The 18,583-nt window shown below is 40.7% G+C and overlaps 1 protein-coding gene across 2 annotated transcripts in view; it reads right to left on the minus strand.

Annotated features, from left to right (window-relative positions):
- Positions 1-15,925, minus strand: part of LOC140491970 (rho GTPase-activating protein 7) — a 186,437-nt gene extending 170,512 nt beyond the window's left edge. Inside the window, exon 1 of one of the 2 annotated variants that reach the window (XM_072590511.1) lies at positions 15,658-15,925. In XM_072590511.1, the coding sequence (XP_072446612.1) occupies positions 15,658-15,772 (115 nt within the window). In that variant the 5' untranslated portion in view covers positions 15,773-15,925. The remainder of the gene's footprint in view (positions 1-15,657) is intronic. The other variant, XM_072590514.1, reaches the window with a different exon arrangement.
- Between the last annotated feature and the right edge of the window lie 2,658 nt (positions 15,926-18,583).

An 18,583-nucleotide genomic window follows, 5' to 3' on the forward strand; every position in this document is an offset into this window, starting at 1 on the left:
AATGCAATGGTTGATAAAGAATGTTGGGTCTATGAGTGTAGATGTTCAAATGAAGGTTTTAAGCAGACTCAGGCTTGACCTGCTGCCAGGAAAAAAAAGGGGTGGATTTGATTGCTAAGGAATGGAGTTAATGGTTTAGGCCTTCCCAATATTAGTATACATTGCTCCTTTTGATAAGCATCTAATAATTCAGCAAAAGCAGATATTCGAGAGGGGAGGTGGTGAAGTAGAACAGTGTTGTCAACATACTTTGTTTTTTATTCATTCCAGTGAATGTATTACATCACCGGCAAAGCCAACATTTCTTACCTAAGGCAAAGTGATGGTAAGTGGTTGAATTAGTTAGGATTATATTTGCTTGTGTTCACATAAAATGAGGGGGATCTCATAGAAACTTATAACATCTTAATAGGACTAGACAGGGTAGATGCAGAAAGAACACTTCTGGTTACAAGGGAGTCCAGAAACAGGGACCATGGTCTAAGGATATGGTGCAGATCGTTTAGGACTGGGATGAGGAGAAAGGTCTTCACCTAGAGAGTTATGAGCCTGTGGCATTCACTGCCATAGAATGCAGTTGAGATCAAAATGTTGTATGATTTCAAGGATTGGATATAGCATTTGAACTGCAGGGAGCAAAAGATAAGGGGGAAATGCAGGAACAGGCTACCGACTTGGATGATGATCCAAGATCATAAATAGTAGAGCAGTTTTAAGGGATAAATGGCCTACTCCTGCTCCTATTTTCTATATTTCTATTTGCCAGATTGTTGCCCACGTAATTAATCTATTTATGTTCTGTTGTAGGCTCCTTGTGTCCTATTCGCAACTCACTTTCCGGTGATCTTTGTATCATCAGCAAATTTAGTTCATTCCTTTGGTCCCTTCATTCAAATCACTTCAATAAATTGTAAAAAGTTGAGCCCCAGCACTAAACCCTGTAGGACTCCACTTATGGTAACCTGCTAACCAGGGTGATGATGGTATAGTGGTGAGCATAGCTGCCTTCCAAGCAGTTGACCTGGGTTTGATTCCTGGCCATTGCAGCATTGTGGTTTGTAAACAGCCTTTTAAAGGAAAGGCACTGGGATAAATTGAGGAAATAAATCTATGCATTGGTTGGCTAGCTCAGCTGGTTAGAGCATGGTATTAATAGCACCAAGATCATGGGTTCAATCCTCACACTGACCAAGTGTAGGGCTGAGGTGGGGCCAGCTGGTGACGTTTGCACTGCTGTGTCAGGGTTGGCAATTGGTTTAAAAGGGTGGCATGGTGGCTCAGTGTTAGCACTGCTGCCTCGCAGCGCCAGGGACCCAGGTTCAATTCCTGCCTCGGGCAACTGTCTGTGTGTACGTTCTCCCCAAGTCTGCATGGATTTCCTCCAGGTGCTCCGGTTTCCTCCCACAGTCCAAAGACGTGCGGGTTAGATGAATTGGCCATGCTGACTCGTCCACAGTGTTAGGTGTAGGGGAATGGGTTTGTTTGAGTAGCTCGTCAGAGGGTTGGTGTGGACCTGTTGTTTCCACACTGTAGGGAACCTAACCTAATCAAAAAACCATTAACTCTTTGTGGGCGGCATGGTGACACAGTGGTTAGCACTGCTGCCGCACAGCGCCAGAGACCTGGGTTCAATTCCCGCCTCAGGCAACTGTCTGTGTGGAGTTTGCACATTCCCCACGCGTCTGTGTGGGTTTTGTCTGGGTGCTCCAGTTTCCTCCCACAGTCCAAAAATGTGCAGGTTAGGTGAATTGGCCAGGCTAAATTGCCCGTGGTGTTAGGTGAAGGGGTAAATGTAGGGGAATGGGTCTAGGTGGGTTGCTCTTCACACTATAAGTAATCTAACCTAATCTGAAAAATACCATTTATTTCTATTCTGCTTTCTGGTGGTCAAGCCAATCTTCTATCCACACCAATACTTTACCTCTCCACCATATGCTATTAATTTCTACAGTAATATTTTACCATACGTCTTTTGGAAACTGAAATACAATATGTCTACTGATTTACCTTTAACCACAGCATGAGTTAATTCTTCAAAGGACTCCAATAAATGAGTCATTCATGATTTCCCTTTGACAAAACTACATTGGCTCTGCCTGATTGCCTTGAATTTATCTAAGTGTCTTTTCATATCTGTTATAGCTTCTAATGTTTTCCATAGGATAGATGTTAAGCTAACTGGTCTCCTTTCTGCTCCTTTTTTTAAATTAAAGGAGTTACATGAGTTATTCTCCAAACTAAAGGCATCTTCCTTGAATCTAGTGATTTTTTGGAAAGTGAAAACCAATGCTACTTTAAGATCCTAAGATGAAATCCATCAGGACCTGGGGACTTGATCTGATAATCATCAACTTCACTGGCACTTCTAGTTAAAGATGAATGCAAATACTCAACCTTATCTTGTACTGGGTCGCTCGTCATTGAGGATGGCGATATTTGTGGAAATTGCACCTCATGTTAGTTATTTAATTGTCCACAACCATTCATGATTGTATATGGCAGCGTTACAGAGTTTAGTTGTAATTCTTTGGTTGTGGAATCATTTAGCAGGGTTTATTGTATGCTTCTTCCATTTTTTTCACATGCTTTAGAACTTCAGCAGATTGACTCATTTTTAGGCCTGCCCGATTATGACTCCTAGCATTCAATCCTCCATTCTTCATTGAATTAGTGTTCATCTTCTAGCCTTAATTATTCAAACTTCTTTACAATCTAAAACACCCTTAATGTTGGCAAACTTCCCAAGGAAAAGAAACACCTTGTCATTGAAGGTCATTATTGAAATGTACCTGAGAAATGCATTTATTTCAGTGCAAAGTATAATGCAGAAATGTACTATGATAACTGAAAAAAACTGCAGATGCTGTAAATCAGAAACAAAACCAGAAATTGCTGGAAAAGCTCAGCAGGTTTGGCAGCATCTGTGGAGACAAGTCAGAGTTAACGTTTTGGGTCGAATGACCCTTCACTGGACCGGAAACATTAACTCTTTCTCTCCACGGATGCTGCCAGACCTGCTGAGCTTTTCCAGCAATTTCTGTTTTTTATTCCAAATATACAGTGGCTGAGTTTCTGACCTTTAGAAGAATTTTGAAAGTTACCATATTAACAGAAATGGCAATGGATGTTTTATCTGACACGTGGTAAATGTTTTATAGTAACATGAAATTGGTTATTTTTAATGCAATTTTTTAAATTCCATTGGAATAGTGCAACAATGTTGTGCACACTTACTATGAGAAAGGATAGATTATGGTGTTTGAGCTTGTGATTATTCATCAGGCCAGTTCAACAAAGGGTTATTCATACAAAATATCATAATGTATCTTTTCTTATTATGGAGCTGACTAACTTGTTTCTCCTTCCCCAATATTTTCTGGTTATGTTCTTGATTTCCAGCAATGGCAGTTTATTTTGTTACTGAAAGGTCCACTTAAGGCTTGCTCAGACCATTGTGGCAGTCATTATGAATGTTATCACTATAATGAATGTCCTGTTAACAAGTGACATCAGATCCTCACCAACCTTCCAACAAATTATCTTTCCTTTCAAAGTAGAGCATTTGAAACTACACAACCATTCATTTCTGTGCTCAAATCAATGCAGACTAATGCATCAGTCCAAAAAAAGTACAAACAGATCATGGTCAATGTGGGCAGATTCTCGATGAAACATTTAGCTATTAAGGATCCAATTGAATATTTAGAGGTTTTTGATGAGAATGAGTGAAGGAGAACAGCAACAGCACTCAGAATGCAAATGAAAATTGCCAGGTGAAGCAAGGCAGTTCACAGGGGCACGACCTTCATAAACCATTCTTACTTTGTTTGCAAAGTGACAGATTCTGATGCGAACTGTCTGCTCTCATTGCAAAAATTACCCAACTGTTTGCCTGTAGCTTGGAAATAATGATGCTTTCTTGTCTAACTGATCTCTCACTCACCAAATAAATTGCTTTTTTAATGCTGGCTGTGCTAAAGCAGCAGGCAGCACTGTGAAGAAAAAATAATCTGACAAATTCAGGGAACTAGTAAAATTCTGGAACATTTGGAAGGAATCTTGAAATTTGTGCATTGAGTACTTGTAGGGTGTTTAGGAGTTGAATTCTGTTTTATATCTTCTGAATCCATAATTTATCCTTGATTTATTATTGAGTTATCATTAATGCTCCACCCAGGACGTAGCTTCCAACAACAATCATTACAAGATAATTTAATATGAATTTTCCATGACTGAACCATATGCTTTTGGAACATTCATTTTTAAAAACAAAAATTAAAACAGAGAAAGTCAGAAACTACTTCATTGGAATAATGACCATATCATCACTCTTGCATCAGCCCTAAGATCAAAAATCCCAAAACAAATAAATGAATAGAGGATGTTGTTTCACACCCCCTGTCTTGTCCTGGCTATGTTTAACTTTGGGACATTCCCAACCATCTGGAAATCATTGAATGTGACCTTTTTCTGCATTAGGAGAGCCAACATACTGAAGCTTAAATTTGAACAAAAATCTTTTCTGTATTAGCATTCAGCAAGATCACATCCCATATAAGTTGGGGGCAACATTTCTAGCTGTTGAAATCTTCCCAGAACTACCTCCTCTCCAATTCACCTGAAAAAACTGGAAATGGATAAAAGCTCCATCGGTAGATGTGAATTTTTTTAAAGAAGACATTGGCATGTGGCTTTTGTTGAAATTGGTCAAATTCTCGGGAATCGTTTGAGAGAGACAAGAGAAGGGGACAAACTCTCAGTCTCTGACACATTTGGCATACCTCCAGTGGAAGACACATTCTGGAAAATTGACACTAGTAGTCCTTGTGTCTCTTTTTGTAGTGTTTCTGTGATTTTTCTGCCAAAGTTATGGAAAACCAGTTGGAAAGCCTATATGAAAACAGAACCTTCCCAACCCCCAAAATTAACGTGTGGCTTTTCCTTAAAAATGAGATGAAGCTGGAATTGTTCAATGGGTCTGGCAGCATATTTCCCATTCCCCAGGGAAACATTGGTGTTGAGTCCACTAACTCGGTTTCCATCTGCCCTGCAGTGATGATACTCTGAGAGCAGTCTCAACTGAGACAGAGAGGGAGCTCCATCTCATCCGGGCGGCACGGTGGCACAGTGGTTAGCACTGCTGCCTCGCAGCGCCGGAGACCCGGGTTCAATTCCCGCCTCAGGCGACTGACTGTGTGGAGTTTGCACGTTCTCCCCGTGTCTGCGTGGGTTTCCTCCGGGTGCTCCGGTTTCCTCCCACAGTCCAAAAATGTGCAGGTCAGGTGAATTGGCCATGCTAAATTGCCCGTAGTGTTAGGTAAGGGGTAGATGTAGATGTAGGGGTATGGGTGGGTTACGCTTCGGCGGGGCGGTGTGGACTTGTTGGGCCGAAGGGCCTGTTTCCACACTGTAAGTAATCTAAATCTAAATCTAAATCTGGGAGAAAGTCCTGCCATTGAGAGAAACTGGCCATCCAAATTGTCCAAGAGGAAGACTATCTGTAAAAGAAGGATGACTTTGTGATGGGATACCGGCCTCTGTGGAGTTAGTTCAGTGGTGGCGAGAGAAAAGCACGCTCCTGAAAAAATTTGCTCGCAGCAGTGGTCTTTGAATTGTGTGTAAGCATTTTTGACATCATACTGTTATTTGGGAAGCTTGACTCATTCAGTCCTGAAGTTGAAGATTGGGCCTAGTTTATGGAAAAAATGCATTATTGGTTTCTGGGCAAATGGCATGGGGGCAGATGAATAACAACAACAACAACAACAAGTAATTCTCCTGACAACTTGTGGACTCTCTGCTTTTTTGGTTATTAAGAACCTAACATTTCCTGAGGCACCAGATACTAAAACCTTTCAAGAGTTGACAGATTTTGTTAAGAAATGTTACAAACCCAAACCTCCTCTACTTCTGAGACGCTATCAGTTTTACTCGACAGTTCGAGAAACAGGGGAATCCGTATCGAGATTTTTGACTAGGCGAAGATGACTAGCAGAGGAATGTGACTTTGGTTTAACCCTTAATGAGATGCTGAAAGACAGTTTGGGATTTGGGATTAATCATGTAATCATGCTAAAGCACCTAGTACCTGAAGCCCAACCAGACTTCAAACAGATACTACGACTGGCTTGATCAATGAAAAATGCAGCAGATGAGGTATGTGAGTTGCAGGATATTCTGATGGAAATGGACACCCTCGCAACTCTGACCTAGCCTGGGGATCACCAGTTGAGTGAAGACAATTACATAGCAACAGTCAGGACATGTCCTAAATAGAGAGACTCTTGGATAGCCCACAGCAAAACCCCAATATAAAGTCAAGCCTCAGCCACAGAAACAGAAATAGCTGGAAAAGCTCAGCAGCTCTGGCAGCATCTGTGAAAAGAAATCCGTTCAGTTAACCTTTTTGGGTCCGGTGACCCTTCCTCGGCCAAACGATTAACATTTTCCCCAAGATCTGAGCTGGCAAGCCACTGTTGTTGTTGCTGTTATGTGGACTCAAGACAGCAAAATAGTCCCACTAGACCTAAATGGAGTAAGAGAACTCCTAGATTGATATCCAGGAGAGTGCACACCCTGGAAAGTCCACCTACTTCTGGTTTGGAACAGTTAAATTACTTAGCAACATCCAAATCATAACCAATTAAAATAAATGTCTGGTTAAATGATCACCTGGTTCCAATAGAGATTTCAGTGATCACAGAACCAGTACTACAGAGATTATAAGACTGGGTTGCATCTGTTGAAGGATAAAGTGAGAGTAGTCAAAGGTGCCCATGCCCCCATGTCTGTACTGGAGTTTCAATCTTTCCTTGGGTTGGTGAATTATTATACAGCGTTCATACACATGGCCTGGTTTTTATCCTGGCACTTTTGAATCAACTTAAAAAAGGTCAGCCTTGGAAATGGTTGTGTCGCCACGCCATAGCTTTCAGAGAAGTAAGGAAATAGCTATGATCGTCAAGTGAAATCTGGTTTTGACATGTGATGCCTCCCTATATGGCATCGGGGTAGTATTAGCCCATTGGTGGTCCAACAGAGAGGAATGCCCAATAGTGCAGCCATGACTTTGACTATTGCAAAGTGTAAATACGCCCAGATAGAGAAGGAAGGTTTGGTGGTCATATTTGGAATCAGAAAGTTGCGCCAATATCTTTACAGACATGAATTTGTAATAGTAATGGACCACAAACCCCTGTTAGGTCTACTTAATGTGGACAAGTCAAAACCACCCAAAGCTTCAGGGCGCATTCATGGTGAGTTCTAATTCTAAGGGCATATAAATTACAAGTTGGAATACCTTATGGGAGACCAAATAGCAAATGTGGATGCACTGAGCCACCTCCCACTTACAGATACACCACTGATGGTACTGACACTACAACAGTATGTAATGGTTTTAAATTTTCTGGACACACTACCAGTCACAGCTGATGTTATCAGACTCTGGACGCAGGAAGATCCGGTCCTAGCAAAACTGAAACTGGTGGTGGTACTGGGGGAATCAAAAGACCGTCACAACCAGGATTTAACCCTTTTTGCATCTGGACAGACCAGATCACAGTAGAGAATGGCATTGTATTAAGGGGAACAAGAATGATTGTCTTGAACAAAGGTTGCCGCTAGATTCTGGCTGAAATCCGCCAGGGTCATTCAAAATGAAGATGTTAATGAGAGGTTATATCTGGTAGTCAGAATTGGGTGCAGACATAGCTGTGTTGGTGGGGCAGTGCCCGAAACATCAACAAGGACAAACATTACTGGCAACAGCTCCCCCACACTCGTGGATGGCCGGGTAACCTCTGGACTCAGTTACATGTTGACTATTCAGGTCCTCTTGTGGGCTCAATCTTCTTAGTCACTATGGACATCCACTCAAAGTGACTGGGCATGCATAGAGTTTATTTTTCAAACACGGGAATGACAATAAAAAAACTGCATGCATCTTTGGCAACACACAGACTCCCAGAAGTATTGGTCATGGACAATGGGACATCATTTGCTATCCGGGAATTTGAGTATTTCTTAAAGTCAAATAGTATTCATCATATAAGGACAGCTCTATACCATCCATCATCCAATGGTCTGGCAGAAAGAGCAGTCTAAACTTTGAAGGTAGGCTTAAAGATACAGCCTACAGCTTCACTAGATACCAAACTGTCTTGGTTCATATTTCCTTAGAGAACGACTCATGAAATTACAGGGATAGCTGTAGCTCCAGCAGCGTTGATAATGGGTCGAAGACTCCATGCCAGGTTAAATCTGATCTTCCTGGTTCGGAGGGGTCAGTTGGGGGTGGAGGACAGAGAAGGGTGAAATGGCATTAGGAACGCCAATACTGGATATGTGACTCTGCTAAGTGAGAGAGACTGTTGATCTCAGGGGATGAAGTTTTGCGTAGGAACCATGGAAATAGCCCCACATGGTTACAAGGTTGACATGAGCTCAGGTCCAGTGATGTATAAAGTTCGAATAGGTGTGATAGTCCTGAACAAGCAAGTGGACCATAGGAAAGGTGCAAACTTGTAAACAGTGTGGGAGCAAAACATACTTGGCTCCCCTGCAGCCTTTTCAACTGTTCTGGAATCGATGGGTTCTCCCTTTCTGTTAAGCGTTGAGGACACTTTGGAATCTGAGATGGACACAATGATGTCGCCGCCTCGATACCTTTGCTACCTGAAGAAGAGAATGAATTTCTTCTGATACAATCCGGATGCAAGAGATAAACTTCTACGTGTCACATGCTGCCCGTATCAGAGACAGAGTTGGAGGAACCTAACCCGGTGCTAAAACACACCAGAAGAAGCTCCAAGAAAAAGGACTGGCCTATGTTCTTGGACTCAGTGGGGGAGGGCCGTAGTGATTGTCATGAGGTCAACCAGGTGGATCTCACAGAATGTGAGTTTCCTGAATGTGTTTGTTAATCTGTTCCAATCAGAGAGTCCTAGCTGATAGATAAGAACAGGAGTGTCAGACATCTGTTCACTCTGAGAGCTGGCTCTGAGGAAGCGAGATCAGTGTCAAGGACTCTCTACATGTAAATAAAGGGTGACTTAGTGACAGGATACTGGCCTCTGTGCAGTTATTTCACCAGCCATTTTGCCTCTTCCCTTCTCTGTTACATATAATATATGGCGGAGGCAGAATGAGGTTTATTGCCAAGGGTGAGTGACTGCCTGATAACCTCCCCAGTCACTATAATATGGAACACAGGTCAGGGATGGTTGAAGGCAGTGAGACCAATAGTTGTTATCCAATAAATTTGAGGAGTGACTGTGATCTGGAGTTACTGAACTCTGTATTTAGTGCTTTATTGAAAAAGTGCCTTATTATAAGTTGAGGTGGCTTCTGTTGAACTTAATTTGAACTGTGTAGTAAGAGATCAGAGTGGGAGTCAGTCACAGAATTAAAGTGACAAAGTTTGAAGTTCATACTTGCTAATGTAATAAAAGTCATTGAACTGAAATATTATCTCAATTTCTCAGACTGCAGTTGCTCTCTGACTTGCTGAGTACTGCCTCCATTTTCTGTTTTTATTTTTATTTCAACTGCAATGTTATGTGTGGAAAGGGGAGATTATTCATTTTATAAGGAAGAATAGAAATGCATTGTATGGTGAGAAACCGAGAAGCTGTCTTTCAGAGTGACTTGGCTGTCCTCATAAAGAATTACAAAAAGTTAACATAGAGGTGCACCAAGCAGTTAGGAAGGCAGATGGCATATTGGCCTTCAGGGCAATGGTATTAAAATATCAGAGTAAATACATCTTGCTGCAATTGTACCAAACTTTTGTAAGATCACTTCTGGAATAATGTGCATAATTTAAACATCCCTCATCCAAGGAAAGATATGCTTGACTTGGAGGCAGTACAGTGAAGATTGATCTAATGACAGTATTTGAATCTATAATTTGTGGACGTTTTAGAGAAATGAGATGTGATCTCATCGCAACTCAACAGTTTCCAATGGATTTGACAGGGTAGCTGCTGCAAGTTTCTTTTTCCAAGCTGAAGAGTATGAAACTCAGGGACACAGTCTCGGGATAGGGGATTAATCATTAAAGACTGAGATTATAACAATTTTTTTTCATTCAGAGCATTGAGGATCTTTTATTCTTCTACACACAAGAGGTTATTGGATGTTCAATTGTCAAGTATATTCAAGGCTGAGGTAGACAGACTTTTGAACTGTACAAGAGTCAAAGGGTATGGAGATCAGGGGTAAACTAGAATTGTGATCAAAGAAAACCCATAGTTTTATTGAATATTGGGGAAGATTTGAAGAGCCATATGGCCACATGCATCTTGTGATATTAGCACTGCTGGATATGCAAACTGTGGTCATTGGCTACACGAACAAGCAAACCACATTTTTGTACTGTTTCCACTGACAGTTAATTTCAAAATACAACAGCTGTGGGCAGACTGTGGGAAACAAAAAAAACAAATAAAATTGAAATTTGCAGGCATTTTAGGCTGTACATTTTCTTCATAAAATGATTCAAATTTTGAATATTCTACTCAATCCAAAATGGGAGTGAACATCTTTAGTTGAAGTGTGGCTGCACTAGGCTAGAAAATAGGTGTGTGATTCAATTCTCATTAATCAAATCAGATATAACATAATTCTATGCTTTAGTATTAGAAATAATTCCAAATGTAAAACGATGTGAGATGTTGTATAGTAGAGCTGGTAAGCCTGCAAGGGTGTGAATTCTTTCTCCCTGTGGACATGAGAATAATTGCAAATGTTATGAGTTAATTAGATGAGACTTCAAATGTCATATTCTTTTAACAGAGATAAACTTCCTCAATTGAGTTCTTCCTCCTAAAATGGCAAGTGTATTTTCTTGAGATATCATGAAGATCATTCATGGTCACTCTGGCTTTGATCTAAGAGAGTGCAGGATCAGTAGTATCATCAACACCTTGATAGTCAGGGCACCTGGTTTAAATGGGTACATTAATGGTGATGTAAAGGGGGTAAATCGAAAAAGAAAGAGGATGAAGGATTACTGCGGCCAGAGGAAATTTAACTAAACCATAATGTGGTTTCTTGGGGAGACACAGACAGATAATGTAAGTTATTATATTGAACACAAAGTCTAAACCTCACCATATTGATGCTAAAATCAACTGTGCAAAAATGCTTAGATATCAACAAAGCCATGTGGGAGGAATATGTACCTTTTTTTGAAAAGGGGCTGAGTTCAGCTTTGGAATGTGAAGCCTCCTAAAGGCTATGCCAGTTATTATGAATCCAGTGATTACACAATGCTGTCTATCTATCTTAGTGAAGTCATGATGTGGAGGTGCCAATGTTGGACAAGGACAAAAATCACACAACACCAAGTTATAGTCCAATGGGTTTACTTGAAAACACTAGCTTTTGGACTGCCACTCCTTAGGAACAGTGCTCCAAAAGCTAGTATTTTCAAATAAACCTGTTGAACTATAACCTGGTGTCATGTGATTTTTGGCCTTAGTGAGGTCATGTTTAAGCATAACGACAACATTTCTAAGGCCATCCAATTTTGACCTCATCTCATCATGGACTGATTGAGAGTACATTATGCCCCAGCAGAGGAGGTCAATAAGAGTCAATGGAGCAAAGCACATTCAATAGAAACCTCATCTCCACTTTTGGTCAAGGCGCACAATCTCAAACTATAAACCATAACACTGCAGCTGCTTAATCTTCACACACTAGACAAATGCTATAAGGACCAATATCTTGTGGTAGGTGTGTGTGGTGAGGGCAGTGTGCTGGGGGAAGGCTTCTAGCAACTGCTTCATTTGAAAGTCACATTTCTTCGACTACCTTATGAGATTAGTATTACTACTGTGTATGAGAAGGGACATTGATAAAGGTTTCCATCATCCTTGGAGGTTGGTGCAAGGAGTATTCATCTCAAGAAACTTAACATTGCAGAATTAAATAAAGTGCATGCCTCCTGGGGCCTGGGCAGGTGTAGCACTGCTCTCTGTAAGGTGTTTTGTTTGGAAGGATATCAGGGGTGAGGTATCCCTTTAAGACTGTGTGTATTCTCTCTGACTGAGACTGTTCTCACAGATCTGCTGTAAGCTGGGGAAGCATGGCTCATGTCAATCTCGCAGACCTTCTTGCTATTCTGCAATCGTAAAGGAACTGCTGCAGAAGAACAGCAACAATTGCAACCACTATCAGCTGCTGCACAGCCTTAGGGGGAAAAGCAGCAGGATAACAGCCACAGAAATTGCTGAGGAAGCTCAGCTGGTCTGGCAGCTTCTGTGGAGAGAAAGCAGAGTTAACTATTCAGATCCAGTGATCCTTCTTCAGCATTAACTCCTCTTCCACAATTTATAACATTTAAAATCCTTGTCACCATGTATAATTTTATAAATTGTCTCACATGCCAATGTAAGACGCATCAGCCTTAAATGTTATCTGATGTCCTTCAGTACTCTCACTCTGACAATCTGTGCATTCCACTCTCTATTTCCACTCTACTCAGTGGCAGAAACTTCAGGTGCCTCTGCCTTCATCTTTCCAACTCCCTCTTCAAATTCCTCTGTCTTTCTATCTCCTGTCTCCTTTGAAAACTTCTCAAAATGCATGACTTTGATCAAGTCTTCAGTCATGTCTCCTAATCCATCTGCAAAGGCTCAGTGTCTGACGTTTTTTCTTTAAGCACCATGAGATGTTTTACTACTTCAAAGGCTTTATATAAATATAGATTGTCTCCTTCCCTCTGTGAAGAAAGAAACTCCTGACCTCTGTTTGGCACCTTCCCACAACAGCATGATGAAGATTGATATCTGACTGAGGGAATTTACGCATCTGGGCCTGAGTACAGTTCACATGTGGCATTGCTCCAACATACTATGTAACTGCACTAAGCTAGAAAGTAATCACACATACGAAATGTATTTCTGACATAAAATATTGCTGTAATTAACTGTTTAAAAACTGAAATAAAACACTGCTGGTCTTTCTGTATAGTGTCCTGAATCACAAAGATGTACTTTCAAACTCAAAAATGAGATATCTGTCTGAATCTGAAAAGATATGCAGCTTTGCCAGGAACTGAAGGCAGCAATCTAATTTAAAAGACTCCGAGAATGACCATACATCCCTCCTGCACTGTTTCCATAGTTTATAATATTATTTGAGCACTGTAATTAGATTAGAGCCTGTTACTTACTCCTACATACACATCATTATACACAAAAATGATCTGAATCTCTCAATTAGGCAGCAGTATGCTCAGTTCTGGGTAACATTTTTTAAAATACGTAAACAGACTGAATATCTTGGTTGGACTACAGCCTGTAATTCATTCCCAGATATTGATTTATACTTTCTATAACTTCCAGGACAGATTTTGGCTTATAACCTAAGCTTACATTTCAGTCCTTTACAAAGGGACTGTTGCAATGCTGGAGGTACCAGCATTTTGGTGAGTCTTTCAGCCTCTCTGTGTGCACTGGTGGATGTATGACAGTATTTAAAGAAGAGTGAAGATTTACATGAATCCTGGCCAACAAGCCTCCATTTTCTCACACCATCAAAAATAGGTTATCTGGTGGTTTAATTTGTTTTCTAATTGCGGAATCTTTCTGTGTGGGTATTAACATTCTGTTCACTATGTGGGTATTAATACAACATTCATAAGGCATTCACTCTTGCAGTAGGTTTCACTGGCACCTTTCTGTAGTGATTATTCTTAATGGGGGAGCTTTGACAGTATAGGTCAGCTTTCTATTGGGTCCTGGGCATTATCAGACCCAAGTCTGATCCTTTCCTCACCCGATGACCATATATGTATTTCTATCAGGTATTACTGCATAGAAAACTTAAAGGCATTGAGGCAGTTATAATGATCCTACTCTCATCTGATTGAGATCAGCTAATTTTGTACAGATTTTAAATTCAGAGTCAAAATGTGTGCAGCGGGAAAAGTACAGCAAATCAGGCAGCATCCGAGGAGCAAGACAGTTGACGTTTCGAGTATAAGCTATTCATCAGAAATGTTCCCTAACAAACTTCAGTTTGTTATATCCACCTCCCCCTCCTATATCTCCCTCAGGTAGAATCCCAACAGTGTGGAAACAGGCCATTTGGCCCATCTAGTCCACACTGACCCTCTGAACAGCATCCCACCCAGACCTAAACCCCTAACCTATCCCTGTAACCCCATGTTTCCTATGGCTTATCCACCTAGCCATCCCTGAATGCTATGGGAAAGTTAGCATGGCCAATCCACCTAACCTGCACATCTTTGGACTATGGGAGGAAAACCATACAGCCATATAGGAGAATATGCAAACTCCACACAGACGGTCACCTGAGGGGGGAATCAAAGCAGGGTCCCTGGTGCTGTGAGGGAACAGTGCTAACTACTGAGCCACCATGCTGTCTCACCTTTGATGGTTTGAATTGCTCTTACTGGGCTTTATTTTTTGTTATCAGCACTTACCCATTAGAGAGAGAGAACTGATGGCGGTTTAACCTGAGGGTCACCATGCCTCAGGTGAGGGAGAGGTTTGAGAAGGAGAATCCTTTATAGTAATGTCAGCTAGTGCAGGAATTGATCCCACATTGTTGGCATCACTCTGCATTGCAAACCAGCTGTCCAGTCAACTCAGCTAACCAACCCTCTTAACAGGTTTTGCAATTAAGTTATTCAATTGAAAACAATGATGATTTACTGGCAGTAGTTAATAGATGAAAGAAGATACAATAGATGGTTTGGCAATGGGGAATAAAAATCATTTAGCTGTGTGTAAGAGCACTTCTGGATATAAAAACAATCTTGAATTGAACTTGAAATGTTCTTGTTCTATACTCATTGGATAAACTCACTGAATCATTCTTACTATAGTAAAATATCATAGGAATGGATAATGCTTTTATTGAAATACAAATATTGTGAAATTTATGCTGTATTGATTTTAGTCTTGTCCACATTCAGATAACAGTACTCATAGTTAAAAACTAGTGGAGTGACAATTTCTCAGAAATGAGGTTTCGAATAATTAAAAGTCCAGTTTATAAAGGGGTAAAAAGAAAAGCTGTACAACATCTGCCATGGGTACCAGAAGCATTTTTATTTATAGGAGGAAGAGAGGAAACGTGAAGGTGCTGAATCTGTAATCATCCACACATTCTGAACATTTAACATTTAACTTGTGGAGGTGAGCAAGCCTTCATGTGCAGGTTAGCAAACTAACAAGTTTAGACTTTACCTTTTCCTTTCACTCTTTCTTGTGGTTATCAAAATCAGCTGACATTGTGCTTGAACATACAGATGCAGCAATGTCACCTGAAGGTTGACTGCACGTCATGAGCTCTCAGTGTTTGACTCATGTATATCTCGTGACTTGACTATCCCTTGGTATTCAATAATACAAGAGAAAGGCTTAGGTAAGATTTCTTTGCAGGTTATTTTCTCAGTGGAGCTTTCAATACATTGAAAGGCACCAATGACAAAGTGGGGAAGTAGCTACTGAGCTAACATGCTCACTCTATTTTCTCAGTTAAGTCAATGTTAGGAAGTGAGCTGAGACTTGAACATAATACAGTCTGTCATATAATCAATATTACTGTTAGATAGTGAACAATGAGCTTATAGATCAGGCATAGATCACTAGAAATAGTACAAAAAGATGCACTGACCTGAAAGTCTTTTCTCCCTTGTATTTTTCCAGATTATATTCCATGCTTTGTTGGTAGAATCTTTAATATGTTCGCTGAAGGAGCGTCTTAACGGAGATTTGGAATGATGAGCCATTCCCTCCTAGTCACACAGCTGAATTCTCCCCACTCAGAAAGTGTTTCTGTTCCATTAAAGGTCTGGATGATACAGAGCGAAAGAAACTCCACTAGAGACACCACCAGATACAGAATCTGCAGCCTGCAAAAAAGAGCCAGTTTGGAACAAACAGCCTGGGTCAAACCATTTCCTGATGTGGAAAGAAGTTGTTAGTAATCTGCTGACACCCTTCTGCAGAAACCTCCCCTCCAGTGCCTTGGGGTCAGGCCAGACTGGAAAGGAAACAGCAATCCATTGGGGTGCCCCCTCCTCTCCTCGCACAACCAAACACAATCTTGCAACACAGCTGCCACTTACTATACACTTGCATTTCAAAAAGAAAAGTTACAAAAGACAAACATTTACACAAGCAGATTTTAATAAGTCTTAAAATGATTTCAAACAGTTTTTCATAAAGTATTACATTGACATAGGACAGGAGTTCTGCTTTTTGCATAGCTAACCCATTTTAGTGTTTTTTTAAATACAAAGATGAGTTCATACTTACCATAATTTCTGGAGTAGAAGCAGCATTATTCTGAAGTACTGATGTTGGAGGACACAGTCAAATACCATTCTGCTTTGCAACTTAATTTTCTTCTAAAGAGTTTATTTTTGCCAATGTAATTTCTAGAAACTTTGCAAAGTTTGTGTTAAAAGAAAAACATATATTAAATGGCACCTTTCATAGCCTCGTGGTGTGCTAAAAATCTTTGCAGCAAGCAAAATACTTTTAAAATGTAGGAATTGTGGCAAGCAAATTGTACACAGCAGGCTCCCACAAGCACTAATAATATAATATTCAAGTAACTTATTTCAGTTGTCAAATATACTGGGCAAAGTATGAGGAGAGCTCCACTATTCATCTTCAGAATCATCACTTGGGATTTTATACTTCCACTTGAGAGGGCAAAAAAGAATTCTGAAGAAGAGCCAAATTGAACTCAAAATGTTAACTCTGTTTCTCTCTCCACAGATACTGCCTGACTTGCTGCGTTTCTGCAGCACTTTCTGTTTTTATTTCACATTTTCAGCAATTGCAGCATTTTGCTTTTATGAAATGGCAGACAGGTGACCTAGTTTGTCATGTTTAAATGATGGTATCTCTGTCAGTCCAAAATTTGTGACTGAGTACAAATGGGGTAGGGCTTAATTTTTTGGAAAGCATCACATGATAAGGAACATGGCCAATTGGGTTCTATAAAGCAATAAACCGTATATGAATGAATTCCCCTGATAATTTCACCTCCCCAAGAACCTCCCCTAGCTGCCCTCAGTAAGAGCAAAGGAAGAACTCAAAGCCACACTCTTGAGAGGTTTTAAAACAGGAACATTCCAAAAATAAACTATGGACCCCAGTGGTTTAGGAATCCTGAGGTGACCAGCATGACCATGATTTTCAAAGCTCTTTCCTGCCAAACCTCGCATGTTGTGATCTGTGTTTTCGAAGGAACAAATTATAATTCATGGTGCTTTGTAGGAGGGTGCACAAATCCTCTTATTGATAGAAGCTTGCAAAATGCAAAAGAAAGGAAGTAAACTAGGTGTCTCTGTTTCCCTGGAGAAAGTATCCCATGCAATACAAGTCATAAAGGGTAATAATACCTTGGACAGATATGTGCATCAAGGAATTTTATAAAATGCTAGCTGCCACCTCTCAAGTGCTGGATTTTCTCATTCCTGAGTGTCCAGTGTCTGTGATGCCTCCTGGTAAGTGTTCTGCTGTCTGCAGCCACTCTCTGGCTGTAAAATACTGGCATTGATGCCCAATGTCTGGTTCTCATAACATTGACAGATGTGTATTAACTGTTGTTTACTAGAATTTAGTAAATTTCATTGATGTTTTGAAGTCTCATGCCAGCTAATTTTCTCTCCTTTTTTTCAATGTAAATTTCTCCTGGTTTTGTTAGTCTCTGGCATAGTGTGCAAATAAGGCAGCTTTTTCTCAGTGTTTTCACTCTAAGGAGCCTAATCCTAAACAGCTGGTCTAAGAAGAAATCAATGGACTAACCACTTGATAATTAATGTATCATATGATACTAGCTGACAGGTAGAATTCCATTATAGGCAGCTCCACAACTTGATTTGCCATTGTGAAGAATGCACTAATTGAAGTTCAGATAGTCATGTCTTAGACTGGAAGGAATGGAAAAAGTGGAATCTAATAAGGAAAGCCACACAACCTATTGTTGCACACCTTGTAATTCCAAGTTGCAGTGGGATTTGCAGAGGCCTGGAAAAGATAGAAGAAAAATCCCTACAGTGTGGGAACAGGCCCTTCGGCCCAACAAGTCCACACCGACTCTCCGAACAGTAACCCACCCAGACCCATTCCCCTACATTTACCCCTGACTAATGCAACTAACCTACACATCGCTGAACACTATGTGCAACTTAGCATGGCCAAATCACCTAGCCTGCACATCTTTGGATTGTGGGAGGAAACCGGAGCACCCAAAGGAAACCCACACAGACAGTCTCCCAAGGCTGGAATTGAAGTCAGGTCCCTGGTGTAATGAGGCAGCAGTGCTAACCACTGTGCCACTCTGCCACCCCTTTGTTCAAAGATTGTTCTTTCTTTCAGGGAATGGTTCTGGGGTATGGTCATATTTAAAAGATGAAAGAGCAAATATTGGGAATTGAGGAAGAAATTAAATAAAACAGAACAAGATATTTCATGATATAAGCAACAAAGGATAGACCCACTTGCTTGATCAATGCCATTGCCATGAGTCTTCTCCCTCTCCACCACCAGCATGCTGAGGCTGTAATGTGTATGAGCTGCAGCTT

This window comes from Chiloscyllium punctatum, chromosome 20 (genome assembly GCF_047496795.1).
Source record: "Chiloscyllium punctatum isolate Juve2018m chromosome 20, sChiPun1.3, whole genome shotgun sequence".
NCBI lineage: Eukaryota > Metazoa > Chordata > Chondrichthyes > Orectolobiformes > Hemiscylliidae > Chiloscyllium > Chiloscyllium punctatum.